The sequence below is a fragment of the Bos grunniens genome, chromosome X (assembly GCF_055505025.1).
Source record: "Bos grunniens cultivar Pamir isolate PY7600 chromosome X, Bosgru_T2T1.0, whole genome shotgun sequence".
Lineage (NCBI taxonomy): Eukaryota > Metazoa > Chordata > Mammalia > Artiodactyla > Bovidae > Bos > Bos grunniens.
Genome location: NC_141194.1, coordinates 1,254,675 through 1,273,074, shown reverse-complemented (window position 1 = coordinate 1,273,074; position 18,400 = coordinate 1,254,675). Strand labels below are relative to the sequence as shown.

The following is an 18,400-nucleotide window of genomic DNA, read 5'->3' as shown; positions in this document are numbered from 1 at the left end:
GTGTCTGACTCTTTGTGACCTCATGGACTGTAGCCCGCCAGGCTCCTCTGTCTTTGGGATTCTCCAGGCAAGAATACTGGGGTGGGTTGCCATGCCCTCCTCCAGGGGAATCTTCCCAACCCAGGGATGGAATCCACATTTCTTACGTACCGTGCATTGGCAGGCGGATTCTCCACTAGTAGAAGCCCAGACTAATAAATTTAGGATTCATAAACAAGGTTCTACTGCAGAGGAAAGGAAGCTGTATTTAGTACCCTGTGGCCAACCATCATGAAAGGAATATGAAGAGCTATATAGACATATAACTGCGTCCTTTTCCTCTATAGCAGAAAGGAACATGATATTGTAAATCAACTATAGCTCAATAAGAGTAAAAAAAAAAAAAGTTGTTTTTTTTTTTTAACTTTGCATCTAAACTCCTCAGCTAGTCATTTCAGCATCTTTCAACGCCCCCATCCAGGGGGTGAAAAAGTGAACGTGTTAGCCGGTCAGCTGTGCCTGACTCTTTGTGACCCCATAGACTGAAGTCTGGCAGGCTCCTCTGTCCGTGGGGTTCTCCAGACAAGCACTGGAGTGGGTTGCCATTCCCTTCTCCAGGGGATCTTCCCAACCCAGGGATTGAACCCTGGTCTCTTGCATTGGAAGGGAGATTCTTTACCATGTAAGCCTTTAGCCTGTTTGACATATAATCTGCTTCACCAGCCAGCATGTGTGTGCATGTGCACACACACACACACACACATTAGAGTTTCCTCACAAGGTGGCTGCTCACTGCAGGTGGCGCCTTCTGCCGTATTATAACCCACCGGATTTCTTAAGGATGCCCATCGCATCCACCCAGTCGAACTCAGGACCATGTCAGCAGTGGCGACCTGCAGTTTGAAAACCATCGCAGCAAAGCCAGGAGGAGGGCATGTCTGTCCACTCACGATTTCCTTCTAAACTTCAAGTTTCCCTCCAGGGAGGCTCTGGCCAGGATTTCCAGATTGGATTTTACACTCGGGGGCAAGAAAAGGTGTTAGGCAAACGTACGCAGATGGAGACGGTTGGATGGCATCGCTGACTCGATGGACGTGAGTCTGAGAGAGCTCTGGGAATTGGTGATGGACAGGGAGGCCTGGTGTGCTGCAGTCCATGGGGTCGCAGACAGTTGGACACGACTGAGCGACTGAATGACAACAACAAATTCCTGCTCACCGGATCCTTCCTGGGGGCGACTGTGTGTACAGATACTTAGTATTCCTCCTTCCAGGTGGGCTTGAGACGTCCCCCTACTTGTAAATCCTGCCCATCCAGGTGCGCCCATCTCCTACTTCCTGCACAGACGGCAGACCCATCCTGGCCTCCCGGAGCCATCATCGAGGGCTCCGTCTTTGGCTCCAGCAGGCACCCTCTGCCCCCCACCTTATATCGTCCTGATGGGGAGACCGTAGTGGGAGAGGCGTGGCTTCAGCAAGCGGTCCAGGGTCTCTCTGCAATCCACAGGGGAGTCTTTCCTGCCCTGGGTTCACACCAGACCAGAGCCTCGCCGTGCAGTCACCCCACACGTCCTGCCTGCATCCCCACTAAGGTCTCATCACAGGAGATGCTGCTCCTGGAGAGGTCAGGTCCTGCGTCCTGCCCGCCAGGCTCTGGAGGCCACGGCTGCCTGTCGCTTCAGTCACGTCCGACTCCCTGTGACTGTATGGACTGCAGCACGCCAGGCCTCCCTGTCCATCACCAACTCCCAGAGTTCACCCAAACTCACGTCCATCGAGTCAGTGATGCCATCCAGCCATCTCATCCTCTGTCGGCCCCTTCTCCTCCTGCCTTAGTGAATTCCTTCTCCTTTCCTTGGGCCTGCCCCTTGTGGCCTAAAGAAAGGGGTGTGTGTGTGTTCCGGGACAGCATCCGGTTCCTCACCCACACGGCGCCCAGGAGGCTGGGAGACACACGTCTATGGAGGGAGGTTTCCAGCCCGGCAGGGCAAAACCCACATGGCTATTCCAAGAGCTGCAGCCCGTGCAGTGTGCTCCCCACCCCACCACCCTCTATGTAAGGACGCTCTGGTCGAACCCAAAGCCCCCCACCCCAGTTCAACCACAGGCGAGAAAAGAGGAGGAAGGGGCTGTCTTTCTCCATCAGCTGACCCTCCCCCTACCCCGGACACAACCCTGAATCCCACATTCCTGTCATTACAGCTCAGGGCACCAGCTGTCAGTGTCGGATGGGGCAGGGGGCCTGGTGGAGAGTTAGGGGTTTGGGACCGAGAGAATTAAGGACGGAGGGGTCACGCGGAGAGGTGTGGACTCGGGGAAGACACATAGAAAGACGGGGGAGGGGGGAGGCCACGCGGAGACGCAAGATGGGGAGACAGCCAAGGCCGAGACAGCGCGCTAGGAGACCAGAGCGCACAGGCGCAAGGGGCGCGAGGGGGCACGTGTGCGGGGGGTGCGCGAGACTTGGGTGCCGCGGCCTCCCATCTCCGGGTCTGCGGCGGGCGCTCCCCCTCACCACATCACCCCACCCTGCGGAAAGGCAAGCAGAGGGAGTTCGCCAAGGCTGAGACCGCGGGCGCGAGGTGACCGGGGCGCACAGGCACCAGGGGCGCGCGGGAGCGCGCGTGCGCGGGGGCGCTGGGCAAGGGACGCGGCAGGCGTCGCCCCCCGACTACCCCCCCGACCACCCCCCACCCCGCTCCGCAGCCCCTCCCGCGAGCGCGCCCCCGCGCGCCCCCCGCGCGCCCCGCACGGCCGCGCGCTGCGCCCCGCGAGGGGCCGGGCTTCCATCCACCTGTCAGTGCGCGCCCGCCGCCGCCGCCGCCGCCCAACTTTGCGGGGACTTGCCGGGGCGCGCCGCCTCCTCGCGGCCGTCCGCGTCCTCGCCCATGGCCGCGGCCCCCGCCCGCCCGCCGCCCGCCCAGCCCGGTGGACGCCGGGCGCGGTGAGCGCAGGGCCGAGCCCGGGGTGGGCGCTGCGGGGTGGGGGTCTCCCCGCGCGCAGCCGCCCCGGGAGCTGCCGCGGCCGAGCGGCGGGGGCCCTGCCTCGCTGCCGCCGGCCGCCCCCCCGCCGGAGCCCCGGCACGGAGCATTGCGGATGCGGCGCGGGGCCGGCGCGGGGCTCCGGGCGCGCTCGGGGGTCGTGAGCGCCGCGCCCCGCGCCCCCGCCCGCGCGCCCCGCCGGGGCCATGCAGTCGCTCATCTCGCCCGTGACCAAGGCCATCCTGGTGGCGCTGTTCATCTTCGCCATTCTGCTCATCCTGTACGTGATCCTCTGGTACATCTGCCGCGATGTGGACTGCGACCACGGCATCTGAGCGCCGCCGGCCCTGTGCCCCGCCGCGCTGAAGGGCGCCCGGGCGCCCGGCATGGGGGCCGCGGGGCCAGCCGGCGCGCGCCCCCACCCCGGCCCCGGGCCCCGCCGCGCGGCGCCCGCCGCCCGCGCCCCCTGCCCGTGACCTTCACGACGGACCGGACGGAGCGGGTGAGCGCGCTCGGGCGGCCGCCCTGCGGGGCCAGCCAGGGGCGGGGGTTGGCGGCGGCGGAGGTGTTGGGGGGGTACGGAGAGGAGCCACAACTTCGCGCAGGGCGCGGGAGCCGGGCGCGGGACCGTCCCCGGTGGGGCGCTGCGCCCCGGGACTCGCCGGCCAGCGGGAGGCGCTAGGCGGGGAACGCGCTGGGGCGCCTTGGGTCCCTCCGAGAGGCTGGGCGCTCCCGCCATCGGTCACCCCCTGCGCGGCGGCCCGGTCCGAGCGGTACCGAGCGCCCGGGGTCCCCCCTCCCCCAGCCCGTGGCTCGCGGGAAAAGCGCTCGAAAGCCCGCGGAGCGCCCTCCTCGCGTTCCCGGGCACTCCCAAGGTGGGTGCCACCCCGCTGGCTCGGGGCTTCCTCCCGCGTCCACCTCCCTACCCCCACCCCAGAGGAGACGGAGAGAAGGGAAAGCTTTGCCCCACACCAGGGCTCCGGGAGCAAGTTTGTGACTTAAATAAAGATCTTGTTAGCAAGAACATTACAAAAAAAAAAAAAAAGATAGCATTCCTCCGGAGCGTTCCTCTACAAAAAGAACGTGTGAGCAAAAACACCCAGCTGAAATAGACTGCCAATTTATGCATCCGCAGAGAGCTAGGTCGTCTTCCTGGGGTAATCAGGGCAGGAATGGGGGCGGCGGCGGGGGGATGAGCCGCGGGTGGGGGGAAACGTTTTGGGTCCTGGCGGTCATGTGCGAGCTGCCTCAACCCTCAACCAGTTCTGCTCTGTGCAATTCGCGCTCCGGGGTGTTTCTCTGCCTCTAAGCCGTTTCCAGCCCCCTGAGGGTTAAGGAGACCGAAAAGGCAGACAGTGTCTCCTGCTCCCCAGGAATGGTTGGACAAACCCCCCGAGAGGAGCCAGAGCGTCTGGTTTGGGGCCATCAGCCGTGTGCTGTGCGTTCTCTCCTGGGTCCTCTGGGTTTTCTCCTGTGGTTAAAATTGGTGTCACCCTAGTCCAGCGTCTAGCGCTCTGCGGCTTTTCACGCTGTGTATCCGCCAGGATCCAGTATCTGGGCCCCAGGAGGGAGAGGAAGGGAGACCCATTTTTAAGTAAACAAAAGCACTGTTGGGTTTTGGGTGGGGGAGGACTCAAGAAAGACCCCAGGAAACCCAGCCTCCCCTCCCCAAACACACACACTCACACCTTGTAAAGCCGTCCTAAAGGCGTTCCGTGGAGCTGGCTCGGGGAACCTGTCTACTAAGATGTCACTGTTTATCTCCTACACCCGTAAATGGCCTGTCCCAGCTTCCCAAGACCCCCAGCCCCTTCCCCTGCCCGCCCCCCGCCCCCACAACGTCCCCAGCTCAAGAACCAAAGCCTAGGACAGACTCTAAACAGACCAGGCTAATACTTGTCAATGTCTGAAGCAGCATGTCAATTTCTGAAGCTCTCCGGTGCTCTAGCTATCAGGTGACATGAGCTGGGCAGAAACAGGATGAAAAGGTGTCCGGATACCTTGAAAAACTATTCCTCCCCCTCCTCATCATCGGAGAAAGGACCTCACACGTCCGAGCCTCACACACTGCACACGGCTCAAATGATAACAAACACACGCTCTGCAGGAGGTCACAGTGGGACAAGCAGAGATACTCCAACATCTAGACGTCGTTCAGACGCCTAAATTCTAAAATCTAAATCTAAGGGGAAAAAGAAAAAAAAGAGAGAAAAAAAAAAAAAGATTAGATACCCGAATCTGAGACGAGCCTGGAGAAGGTTGCTGGGATTGAGGGGCGTCCCTCGTGGGAAGCCCCCCCTCCTTTCTGGGAGGAAAACACAGTCGATGGGGAAAAGAGCCCAAATTATGTAACCATGACCATCCTTGGGGGGGTTTCCTGACGGTGGAGTGTCGGTCCCCGCGGCCACGCACGCACCCCAGAGCCCTGGGGCCCCGTTCCCATCTGGTTGATACACTGTCGGCCTCTCTGTGGGTTCTTTTCCTCTCAGGCCTCTTCAATCCCAGCAGATGGCTGTCCCTTCCGTTTCCCAGAAAAGCCTTCCCATCCACCTGCATGTCACCTCCACGACCCAGGAGACGTGTCTCCTGCACTGCCGTCCCCGAGTGTCTGCAGAGCGGGGCACGGCAAAAATCAGGGCAGGAACCCAGGATTCAGACAGGCTGGCGGGTATAAAGGCAGCTGCCCCGTGGTGGCTTGGCGGGTGAGAGGGAGGTCAGAGGAAGGGGGCATGTGCAGAGGTTCAGAGCTCATTCCCTTTGTGGTACAGCAGAAATTAGCACACTGTGGTAAAGCCACGCTGCCCCCGATAAAGTAAATGCTCTTGCTGTCAGATAGGAATTGTCACGGTACATAGACACCTCTCCCTTCCAAATTAAAAAAAAAAAAGACCAGGGTACAAGGACAGCACTTTAGACAAAATGAAACCTTGGCCCTCCTGTTCGCCGTGGCCTCTGTGATCTACAGAAGACCTTCCCAAATGGGCTTCGGGATCGCTGCCAAGAGCCCCATTTCAGGTATAGAAAGCAAGGTGGTTTGCCGCCCAAGGTCACAGGGCTGGGAAGTTCGGAGTCCCCGGCAAAGGACAGAGTCACCCTGGCAGCAGACGGGGTCCACTCGGGAGACCTGTCCCCTGCTACATCCATCAGTATATCTGTCCACTCCTCCACCCCTTCTCCACGGGAGCTCTGAGACCTGGAGGTGGAGCTCTGCGGACCCTGTGGCTGTAGTCTGTCTAAAGAAAATGCAGCCTCTGCCAAGGATCGTTCTCGGGGGGTCCAGACAGATGAATCGCAAGCCCACCCAGGTTGCTGGTCTGCAAGTGACAGGGTGCCCTGTCTCCTTCTGAACTTTCTCCGGGGTGGGCAAGGAATGCAGAGTGCTTGCCAGAAAGAAAAGAAAAAAAAAAAAGAATGTGGATTCCTATAAATAGCACTTGCATCTAATAGTCCCCGAGAGCGTGTTACAAAGTTCCAGACAGTGAAGAAGGATTATTATTTACATCGCGTTTTATGCTCCTGACAGTAACATGAGCCCAATGATTATCTCAATTACACAGAACAGAAGAAAGAAAAAAAAAAAAGAGACAGGCTAAAAAGAAAATGGTTACGTAACTTTCCTAAGATCACAAGGAAAACAGGATCAGTCACCAACAGTCTCCACGCTCTTCTCCCCGAGGACCTGCGTGCACACTCACCTGTGTTTGTAAACAAAAGCTGTGTCGGTCCTGAGTGACGGGAGTCAGACAGAGAAGGAAAAATGTCCTGTGACATCCCTTAAGTGCGGAATCTTGAAATGATGCACACGAACTTATTTGCAAAACAGAGACTCACAGACTTAGGGAACAAACTTATGGGAGGGATAGTCAGGGAGTTGGGGATGGACGTGGACGCACTGCTGTATTCAACACGGAGAACCAGCAAGGACCTGCTGTCCAGCACACGGAAGTCTGCTCAATACTCTGTAATCAGCTTATGGTTCCCAGGGGGAAGAATCGGGGAAGGGATAGTCAGGGAGTCTGGGATGGACATGGACACACTGCTGTATTTCAGATGGAGAACCAGCAAGGACCTGCTGGACAGCCCACGGAACTCTGCTCAGTGTCATGTGGCAGCCTGGGTGGGAGGGGAGTTTGGGGGAGAATGGATACATGTACATGTCTGGCTGAGTCCCTTTGCTGTCCACCAGAAACCATCACATCATTGTTAATCAGCTATTCCCCAGTACAAAATGTTTTTTGTTGTTTAAAAAAAGCCAAAACCTGCATTGGTTGCATTTCCATTCAAAACAGTTTTAAATTGTGTTTCTATCTTAACCTATTCCTTACGGTTTAAGAATAATATTGTTCTGTTACGGTTTTTTTTTGGATACACTACAAATTAACTGCTTAATGCATATTTCTAGGTGCTGTTTTTCAGTCTCTTAAGTTGTGTCGGACTCTTTGTGATCCTATGGACTGTAGCCCGCCAGGCTCCTCTGTCCATGGGATTCTCCAGGCAAAAACGCTGGACTGGGTCGCCATCTTCTCCTCCAGGGATCGAACCCAGTTTTCCCGAACTGCAGACAAGATTCTTAACGGTTTCGATCCACCAGAGATTGTGTTAAGACACCTCCAGACTTCCCATCTGCAGCTTCTCTCCCCCCATTCCTCAAACTGGAGGGTCTCCACAGAGGCAAAGAGAAATCTCAGCTTCTTTCGAAGATCAGTTAGCTGTTGGAAGTGAGCTCCTTGAGTCTGCAGATAAGCGTCACAGAAAACAGAAACAGAGCCTGCAGGACCTACAAGCAGGGCGTGTCGATGACACGAATAAGGAGGCGGTTTGTCAATCAGAGAGGAAAGAACTTTCTGGGACTTCCTTGCAGGCTCAGATCGAGGTTCGATCCCCGGGTTGGGAAGATCCCCTGCAGGAGGGCCTGGCAACCCACTCCAGTCTTCTTGCCTGGAGAATCCCACGGACAGAGGAGCCTGGCGGGCTGCAGTCCACGGGGTCGAGAAGGGTCAGACACGACTGAGCAACTAACTCATTCCTGGGACTTCCCTGGGAATCCAGAGGTAAAGAATCAGCCGGCCAATGCAGGAAACAGACGTTCAGTCCCGGGTCTGGTCAGGGAGCTAAGATCCCATATGCCACAGGGCTCTCACGCTGCCAACTATAAAAATAGATTTTCTTTAAGAAAAAGAAAGAGCTTCCTAACACTTAAGCTCAAGCAGCACAGGAGCAGACAGGCCCAGAAGTGGCTAGAGGTCTTTGTTTTATTGTTGGCGTTCAGTTGCTAAGCTGTGCTCAACTTTTTCGGTGGTTTTTTTTTTTTTTTTTCCGTCTGGGCGGTTACGTTTGCTCAGGATGTGTGACCCAGGGTGTGGGGGGCGGGGGCGTGGTCTCAGCTAAAAACTTTGGCTGCAGGGGTTTCATACCCCATTAGCTGGGCCACACACCAGCCGGCCTCCCACGGCATGCCGTATCCCTGAAAATCTAGAGTCTATGTGAGAAGTAAGCATGTCATAACTCCAGATAAGTGACTTCGGGGCAGGAAAGAATTGGGTATGGAATCTGATTCTTGCTCCTCAAGCTATTTTCAGCTTAAAAAAAAAAACAAAGGAGGCAGAGAATGTTTGTCAAACCATCACGATGCCTCGTACCGTAGCTGTGGTTCCCATTTTTGCTTCACTTCACAGATGTTCACCCTTAAAATGGTCTGAGTTGCAGATGCTCCTAAAATACGTGGGCACGAAGAGGTAATACTTGGCAGGTAATGAAGATACTCAGTCCTAAAGGAAATCAGTCCTGAATATTCATTGGAGGATTGATGCTGAAACTCCAATAACTTTGGCCACCTGATGCAAAGATCTGACTCATCGGAAAGGACCCCAATGCTGGGAAAGATTGAGGGTGGGAGGAGAAGGGGACGACAGAGGATGAGATGGTTGGATGGCATCATCGACTCAGTGGACATGGGTTTGGGTGAACTCCCGGAGTTGGTGATGGACAGGGAGGCCTGGCGTGCTGCAGTCCATGGGGTCGCAAAGAGTCAGACACGACTGAACGACTGAACAAAAACAAATGAAGATAAGAACATCTCACCTGTAAGTTTCAAGACGCCGTATTCTCTGTGTGTCAGCCTACACTGAGATTGCGGAGTGAAATGGATCCGAACCTGGAAGGTGCAGGGGAGAGTTCTCGTCGGGGGCGGAGGCCACATGGCTGGTGGGGCCCCGAATCAGTGTCTGAAGCCCGCAGTCCAGGCTCAGATGCTGGGCTGTGCACACAGGGATAAGACAGTTCATTCGAAGAGGTGAACAGCCCCGTGGAATGTCCCGGGACTCCCCGAGTGGCTCAGATGGTAAACAATCCACCTGCAATGGGGGAGACCCAGGTTCAATCCCTGGGTCGGGAAGATCCCCTGGAGGAGGGCATGGCAACCCACTCCAGTATTCTTGCATGGAGAATCCCATGGACGGAGGAGCCTGGCAGGGTTACAGTCCATGGAATCACACAGAGTCGAACACGACTGAACCAACTTAGCATGCGTGGAAGGTTCTAGACCCCTACTGTGCCTTTGGAATCAATTTGTCTCTAAAAGGCAGTGTTTCCATAAGTCACACCCCTCCCCCACCTCCAACGCCAACACAGGCTGAGTCTGTGCATCCCAAATGGAATCTAAAACTTGACCTACGGCCGCACAGGGTCTACACCCTTCCCCGTTTCTCGCTGGGAGGGGTGTCTTTTCCCCAAAACCCACGTCCCCACCCTGATTCGACAGACATCGACCCTCCACTGTTCTTTCCAGCAACGCCCAGCCTGCCCTCGACTCCCCCCACAACCAGGACTTTTGGAGAAGAGCTCAGCTTTCTTCCGGAGCCAATCCAGGGAAATGACTCTGGACGCCAATTTGGCAAATGCGGATTTTAGCTCAAAATAGCGAGAGCAGAAGGTGACGGCTGGATGGGCCCCTCGGAGGCAATTCCATAAGGATGCCCCAAATAGTCCAAAGCAGACAGGAGCCTTCTCCGCTGGTGGGGCGAGGGGTCAGACGTATGTGTGTGAAGTCCGGTACACTGGTTGTTCTCAGCGAGGCATTCACACCTTCTCTCCCCAGTTGGAATTTTTTTCTTTTTAATTAACGTATTTCCTTATTTCTGGCTGCACTGGGGGTCTTGGTTGCTGAGCCTGTTGTTTGTCTAATTGCGGTGATTGGGGACTCCTCTCTTGAGTTGGAATGTTTGTATTTTCATTGCGGTGGCTTCTCTGGCTGGGGCTCCCGGAGTCCAGAACGCAGGTCCTGCGGTTACGGAGCATGGCCTTAGTTGGTCTGGGGCCTGTGGGATATCGGGGGCGACAGAGGATGAGATGGTTGGACGGCATCACCGACTTGATGGACGTGAGTGTGAGCAAGCTCTGGGAGTTGGTGATGGACACGGAAGCCTGGCGTGCTGAAGTCCACGGGGTCGCAAAGAGCCGGACACGACTGAGCGACTGAACTGAACTGATATGGAATCTGCCCGGACCAGGGATCGAACCCATGGCGTCTGCATTTGCACTCATAGTCTTAACCACTTAAGACCACCTGGGAAGTTCCTCCCCACCACCGATTGGCTTTTAAGGGGCTGAGAGCAGGGATCACAATTCATTAAGCATCTCCTGTAGGTTTAAGGTTGGTTCATGTGCTCCTTACAAATCCCTGGGAGGTGCTGTTGGGTTTTCCTCTGCGTGGTGAAAACGAGAGTCCAGGCACGTGGTCTGTGGGAATCTGAAGGGCAGCCTGCCAGGGTCAGCAGTGGCTGAGGAAGGGCCATCTGGGTCTCAGTCTGCATGGGACCAGATGAAAGCCTGTCCCCCCCCTCATTTGCCTCCCGGTGGCTCCTTCGATGCCTGAGCATGCCCGCAGGTGCTGGTGTTTGCGTGAGTGTGAGGACGGTTGAAGACCTGGGTTGACCAGTCGCCCGGGGTGTCCATGGCCAGCATAGGGTGATAACATTAATAAAAGGTCAAATGCACCCTTGACTCTATCTGTTCAGGACACTCTGAGCAGCTTGCTGTGTCACACCTTACGCTTTCCTACAATTTTTACTGAAACATACTTTGTTCACAGTGTTAACAATAGTTTCAGGCATATGGCAGAATGATTCAGTTATAAACACGTGCGTGCGTGCTAAGTCGCTGCAGTCGTGTCCGACTCTTTGCGACCCCGTGGACTGTAGCCCGCCAGGCTTCTCTGTCCGTGGGGTTTCCCAGGTGAGAATTCCATTCTTCCCTCTCTCTCTCTCTCTCTCTTGTCATCCTTGTTTTTTGATGTGTGCATGACAAAGCCCTCAAGTGTTACCACTTGAGGTAACTTGATCATCTCGAAATCTCCTGAAATCCTTTGATTTTTATCAGCACTGTGATTTGGCCAGCACCGCGATTTTGAGAGACGTGGGTCACCTCATCGAAGAACCGACTGTCCTTAAGCCTTCCTTGTGTTTTAGTTTTTATTAACTTAAAAAAAAAAATGTGGCCACATTGCAAGGCACGTGGGATCTTTCTTCCCCGACCAGGGATCAAATCCACATATCCTGCATTTAACCACAGCACCACCAGGGAAATCCCTTTATTGACTTACTTTGAAATTTCCCGTGACTTCTTCAGGCAGGTTGGAAAGAGTTTGGGATCCATCTGCTCGTGAAAAGTAAAATTTCACTGTGTTTTTTTTTTTTTTAAGGAACAAGCATCCTAAAGTTTTACTCTGTCTGAAGTTCATTTTGTTCTCTGTCATCTTTTTCTTTTTTTTTTCCTTGAAATGTTTCTAGAGTGAAAGTCTCTGAGTCCTGTCCAACTCTTTGCAACCCCACAGACCGAAGCCCACCAGGCTCCTCTGTCCATGGGATTCTCCAGGCAAGAGTACTGGAGTGGGTTGTCATTCCCTTGTCCAGGGGATCTTCCCAATCCAGGGATCGAACCCTGGTCTCCTGCATTGGCAGGCAGATTCTTTACTGTCTGACTCACCAGGGAAGACCTGTTTCTTTCTTTGTTTCTTTTTTTTTAAATAAAAACAACCAAAGGAATTCTATTTAGGAAATAATTATTCGTCTCCTGGAATGAAAGCCTCTCCCCTGTCTCTTCTTCAGTGCTCAGGGCTTTATTTAGTCTGCTGAGCTATAAAGAGAGGCCACTTTCTGCCAGAGCTGGGTGACCTGTTTCAGGTCCTATATTTGCCCGTCCTGTTTGGCGTGCCCAGCCAGCCTCCTCTCTGTAAGAGAATGAGGTGAAACCAGGGGAGGCCCGGAGTTGGCCTGGAAACCAGGATGTCAGCTTCCATCACTAGCACAAAGTCCCAGGCTTCTGAATTGCTGTGGTGCAATCGCTCAGTCATGTCCAACTCTTTGCGACCCCATGAACTGCAGCATGCCAGGCCTCCCTGTCCATCACCAACTCCCAGAGTTCACCCAGACTCACGTCCATCGAGTCAGTGATGCGATCCAATCATCTCATCCTCTGTCATCCGCTTCTCCTCCCGCCTTCAATCTTCCCCAGCATCAGGGTCTTTTCCAATGTGTCAGCTCTTCGCATCAGGTGGCCAAAGGATTGGAGTCTCAGCTTCAGCATCGGTCCTTGCAGTGAATGTATGTGGTTGCTCAGAGTCGTGTCTGACTCTTTGTGACCCCAGGGACTGCAGCCCACCAGGCTCCTCTGTCCATGGGATTCTTCAGGCAAGAACACTCCAGTGGGTTGCCATGCCCTCCTGCAGGGGATCTTCCTGACCCAGGGATCGAACCCACGTCTCTTGCCCTGCAGGCAGATTCTTTACCGTCAGAGCCACCAGGGAAGCTGGACTTTACGGGGTTGTGAATGGTGGAGTGTCTGGTTGGGACTGACAGGTGAGCCTCCTTGCAAAAGCTGAAGTAAGCAGTGCTGTGTCTGGGGCAGCGGCGGAGCTCAAAACCTCAGAAACGTGTCCCTCTTGCGGCCCTGGAGGCTGGGTGCCCCCAGGCGTCTTCTGGCAATGAGGTGAAGGCGCTGGTGGGAGCGCTGATAAGGGCTCCTTCCCGGCCTGCTCGACGGTGCCCGCTCGGCTCCCCAGCCTCGAGTGCACAGCGGCACTGCCTCTGCTGGGTCCCCAGCCCCGCCTCCTTCGTGGGAGGAGCTTTGCGATGCCTCCTACGCGACCCGATGCGCCCGCGTGGTCTCCCGGGCTGCAGATCCTTCCCTGCCTCCCGTCTCAGGGGTCCCTTCTGGAAGCAGCGTCGGGGGAGTCGGGACCTCACACCCCCCGTGGGGCAGGGACCCGGCCGACCGCAGCCTCCACGTTCCCGGAGGCTCGTGTTCACCGGGCCGCAGAGCTGAGACGGGCGCCCGACCCGGCCCTGGGACGCGCTCGCTGTCTGTCTGTCTGTCTGCCTCTCTGTTTCTCCTTGTCTGTCTGGCTCTCTGGCTCTCTGTCTGTCCATCTTTGTCTATTTGTCTCTGTCTCTCTCTCTCCCTGTCTGTCTCTTCCTGTCTGTCTGGCTGGCTGGCTCTCTGTCTCTGCTTGTCTGTCTCCCTGGCTCTTTCCAGGCCTCTCTCTCTGTGATTCTCTGTCTGTTTCTTTCTCTCCGTCTCTCCTTGTCTGTCTCCGTCTGTCTGTCTCTCTGTATCTCCTCGTCTGCCTGTCTCTGTGGCTCTTTCTCTCTGTCTCTATCTCTGTCCTCCTGTTTCTCTCGCTGTCGTTTTTTCCCCATGGCCCTGTTTCCCGTCACTCTGTCTCCCTGTCTGGCTCTTCCCCCGTGTCTCTCCTTCGCTGACTGTCTGTCTATCTGTCTCTCTTTCTCTCACATCATCCACTCCCTTCCATCAGGCCTGTAGCATCAATGCTTTAGAGTCCCTAGAACTGCAAGGAGACCCAACCAGTCCATCCTAAAGGAGATCAGTCCTGAATGTTCATTTGGAGAACTGATGCTGAAGCTGAAACTCCAGTCCTTTGGTCACCCGATGCGAAGAGCTGACTCATTGGAAGAGACCCTGATGCTGGCAAAGATTGAGGGCAGGAGGAGAAGGGGACGACAGAGGATGAGATGGTTGGATGGCATCACCAACTCAATGGACATGAGTTTGAGCAAGCTCCAGGAGTTGGTGATGGACAGGGAGGCCTGGCGTGCTGCAGTCCATGGGGTTGCAAAGAGTCGGACACGACTGAATGAGTGAGCAATGACATTCTGAAGGCTGGAGTCTGAGAGCCAGGTGTGGTCAGGGCCGTTTCCTCCTGAGGCCTCTCTCCGGGCGTGTGGACGGCCGTCTCCTCCCTGAGTCCTCACATGGTCCTCCCTGTGTGTGTCTGTGTCCCAACCTCCTCTTCTCATGAGGACGCCAGTCCTACGGGATCAGGACCAGCCTAGTGACCTCATTTTACCTTCATTCTCTCTTTAAGGACCGTCTCCAAACACAGCCCCATCCTGAGGTCCTTGGGTGACAGTTGCAACGTCTGAGTTTTGGGGAAGACTTAGTTCAGCCCAAGCTTTCCAGCTGGAAGCAGACGATAAAGGATCTGCCTGCAATGCAGGAGATGCAGGTTTGATCCCTGGATCAGAACGATCCTGTGGAGAAAGAAATGGCAACCCATGCCAGTCTTCTTGCCTGGAGAATCCCATGGATGGAGGAGCCTGGCGGGCTGCAGTCCATGGAGTCGCAAAGAGTCAGACATGCCCAAGCACGCGTGCAAACTGACGGGTCAGCCCATAGTGCTCAGCAAAGACAACTTCCTGGAGCTCCCTCACGACCCCCGGAGGCTGCAGTCTTTGCTGGCCGTGGCTGGTACCGGCTCTGAGTGTAAACCCTTGGCTGGGGAGATGGCAAGGTGATTGGATGAAGGGACAGCCTGGTCTGTGCTGGATCAGACGTCTGGGCAAGGAGCCAGGAAATATGTGGAACTGCTGTGTGGGGCTGGGGAGCCTTCTCGGGGACCCTTGCCCGAGGTCTCAAGGAAAAAGAGGAGTTCTCCAGAGACGGCTAGGGAGATAGTACACACACACGCATGCACAGAATTGCTGGGGTGCCTGGCACCCCATTTCTGCATTTTTCCCCTGGAAACCCCATATTTACAGGATCTAGAACAGGGCTGTCCAAAGGAAAAACAAATACGAGCCACCGAAGTCGTTTGCAATTTTCTGGCAGCCGGTGAGGTCCAAACTTCCAGTTGAAAAATAAATAAGTTGAAAAATAAATAAGTACTAAGGATTTTATGCAAACACGATAAAGATTATAATATGACTTATACGGAAGCCGTTAAGAGGAAATCCTGAGAGTCCTCTTCCCAAGAAAGACATTTGTATCCGTTTCTTTAATTTTGTATTTGTACAAGATGATGGATGTTGACGAAACGTGTGGTCATCATTTCATGATGTATGTGAATCAGACCTTTATTGTGGACATCTTATACTATCCTGTGTGCCAACTGTATCAATAAATGTGGAAGAGAAACATTGGTGTGCTAAGAAACATTTGTCTGGTAGCCATGAAAAAGAAACTAGAATGGTAATGATGAAGTCAATTGAAACAATGTATTTGACCTGATCTCTATATCAAAATAGTATCATTATACACACACACACACACACGCATGTGTGTGTAGGTATACAAAAACAAACATGTCAATTTACATAGTAGTAGAGGTATGTGTTTCTATTTTTTAACACACAACATTTATAGAAATTTATGAAAGCATCTATATTCTTTGGGTTTCCCAGGTGGCATGGTGGTAAAAAACTTGCCTGCCAATGCAGGAGACCGAGGAGACGTGGGTTCGATCCCTGGGTCAGGAAGATGCCCTGGAGAAGGACATGGCAACCCACTCCAGTATTCTTGCCTGGAGAATCCCACAGACAAAGGAGCCTGGCAGGCTACCGTTCATGGGGTCACAGAGAGTCAGACACATACATAGACTGTGAAGTATAAATTTTATAGGCATGTACGTACCTTCCGTATGTAATTTACTAAAGCTATATTTTAAAATTCTGTAGTTATGTACATGCACTTAGAATTGTCTAACCATCATGTACAAGTAATATCCAGACATACATAATTTACTAGAGTTATATTTTGAAATTCCATACTTCTGTACGTGCACTTAGAACTCTCCGCCTAACCATCAGTAAGAAGCTCAGCATCCTGTCTTCTTTCTTCGTTTTTATCATTACCAAAAAAAAAAAAAAAAAAAAAGTGCCTGCTGTGTTAAATGTTAGTTGGTTTGATCACCCCAGGATCAGACCCGCATCTCCTGCATCGGAAGGTGGCGTCTTTACAGCGGAGCTACCAGGGAAGCCCTTGCCTCACGCTTGTTGGGAAGATCCCCTAGAGAAGGAACTGGCAACCCACTCGGGTACTCTTGCCTGGAAAATCTCATGGACGGAGGAGAAGCCTGGTGGGCTCCAGTCCGTGGGGTTGCAAAGAGTCGGACAGGACTGAGCGACTTCACTTTCTCTTCTTTCTTTTCTCTTCACAACCCCCTTAGGGCCTCCGAAGGGACAGAGAAACCCTGGTCGTCCTGGACTCTTCCGTTCCTGCTGTCTTCCAAGTAGAAGACAAGATGCCGTGAGCAGATTCCCTGCGTGGACCACGGGCGTGGCCGCCACTCTGATGTGGCTGGAAGCAAGATCCAATGCCTGAGGGTCCCTGGATGGGCCCTCCTTTGCGAAACCGGCATGCCATCCCAGGGGTGCAGGGTGGGGGGGGACCCCCTGCGAGGATCCAGCCCATCTCCCCATCACCCGTCTTGCGAAGCCATCACGAGGCGGTCAGGACCCACGAGCCGGTGTCAACCTTCCCCCGGGGCGGGTGGCCATGCTGGCATCTACAACCTCCATCCACCCCCCCAGGGGTGGGGGCGTTCCCACCCCAGCCCCGCCCACCTGGCCCCGTGCCTCCTGGGGAGTTTCCATCCGCCTCGCCCCCGCGCGCACTGATAACTCTCCGGGTGGGGACCCTGCCGCCCAGCGGGGCCTCCCACGGGAAGGCTCTCCGCTTATTCCCGGCTTGACGCGTGCGGAGGACGAGCAGCTTCAGATCGCACCATCACCGTTTACGGCAGGCGCCGCTGCGGTCCGACCCTCCTCACGTCTCAGATGCAGCCCCGTTCGTCTTGACAAACGCGCCCGCGCGCCCGGAGCTCTTCGGCTTCGTCCCGTACGTGCAGGAGAAAGACGCCCAAGGGATCCCAGCTGCTCTCCTTGCCGACGCTCCCCACTCTGAGGGGTTTCTAACCCGTCTGCCGCGAGAAGACACCCGGATGGGGAAGAAAAGAGAGTGACCCTGGAAAATACAAGATGCTGGGGACTTTGCAACCGGGACAAGAGGGTTCTGGGACCTCCCCCAAAACGCACCCGGTAGCGTCGTCTCTCTCTGGGACTCTCAAGGATGCCGCAGTGATCTTTCGACGTTGCACCATGGATAAGACTTGTGGGAGCCCTTCCAGGCAGCCACGGAGGACTCTGGAGCATTTATTGTTAATATTTTTTTTCCTGTCTGCTCTGTTTAAACCGAGAGGGATCCAGGTTGACGGTGGAGGTGGGCCCCCCGCCCTGGGGGGTGCGTGTGTGTCTGTGAATGTCCCCGCCGATGCCGACCCCCAGCCCCCACTGACCCGTTCTCAAGCTGCTGATGAGCGTTTTCTACGTCTACCCCCCACCCACCCCCCGCTCCCCAAGCGCTCCGTCTTTCTGTCCCGCGGGTGTGGTCTGTGGCGCCTCTGTTTTATCTCGTCTCGTGGCTTCTGCCTGCCCCCTGCGTGGAGACGGGCAATAAAGAGAAAAGCTATTCCAGACATTATGGCTATTCCAGAAAATAAAATATTTTTGAAACCGCACATCAGGGCTATGGCTCTTTTGTCTCGTGGTGGGCTAGTGGGCTGCTAACCCTTGGAAGATGCATGGAGAATTCATTTATTCTGTAGACGATTAAGGGAAGGTGTTTCTTTTCTCCCCCCGTCCCCAAACTTTAAAATTTTCATCTTGTATTAGGGTTGTTGTTGTTCGGTCAATCAGTCATGTCCAACTCTTTGCAACCCCATGGACTGCAGCACGCCAGGCTTCCCTGTCCATCACCAACTCCCGGAGTTCGCTCAAACTCATGTCCATGGAGCTGGTGCTGCCGTCCAACCATCTCATCCTCTGTCATCCCCTTCTCCTCCCACCTTCAAACTTTCCCAGCATCAGGGTCTTTTCAACTGAGTCAGCTCTTCACATCAGGTGGCCAGAGGATTGGGGCTTCAGCATCAGTTCTTCCAAGAAATATTGCTAGGGTTTAGCCAGTTTACAATGTTGTGATGATTTCAGGTGAATAGCAAAGCAACTCAGCCATTCCCCCTCAAACAGCCCTCCCATCCCGTGGAAGTCGCTCAGTCCTGTCTGACTCTTTGCAACCCTATGGACTGTAGCCCGCCAGGCTCCTCTGTCCATGGGACTCTCCAGGCAAGAATACTGGAGTGGGTTGCCATGC

General features: G+C 54.8%; 1 protein-coding gene across 1 annotated transcript; it reads left to right on the top strand.

Moving 5' to 3' along the window:
* The first annotated feature begins 1,036 nt into the window (after positions 1-1,036).
* Positions 1,037-17,768, top strand: LOC147339682 (uncharacterized). Its single transcript, XM_086388845.1, has 4 exons — positions 1,037-1,045; positions 1,325-1,429; positions 2,685-3,461; positions 16,419-17,768. The coding sequence occupies exons 1-4, from the start codon at positions 1,037-1,039 to the stop codon at positions 16,500-16,502; spliced, it is 975 nt and encodes a 324-aa protein (XP_086244971.1). The 3' UTR covers positions 16,503-17,768.
* Positions 17,769-18,400: the final 632 nt, after the last annotated feature.

Excerpts from the sequence above, each read along its gene's own strand:
- LOC147339682 (XM_086388845.1), top strand. Across the intron at positions 1,430-2,684 it reads ATCGTCCTGATGGGGAGACC|CCCCTCCCGCGAGCGCGCCC; the intron begins GTAGTGGGAGAG and ends CCCGCTCCGCAG. Across the intron at positions 3,462-16,418 it reads CGACGGACCGGACGGAGCGG|GGCCTCCGAAGGGACAGAGA; the intron begins GTGAGCGCGCTC and ends CAACCCCCTTAG.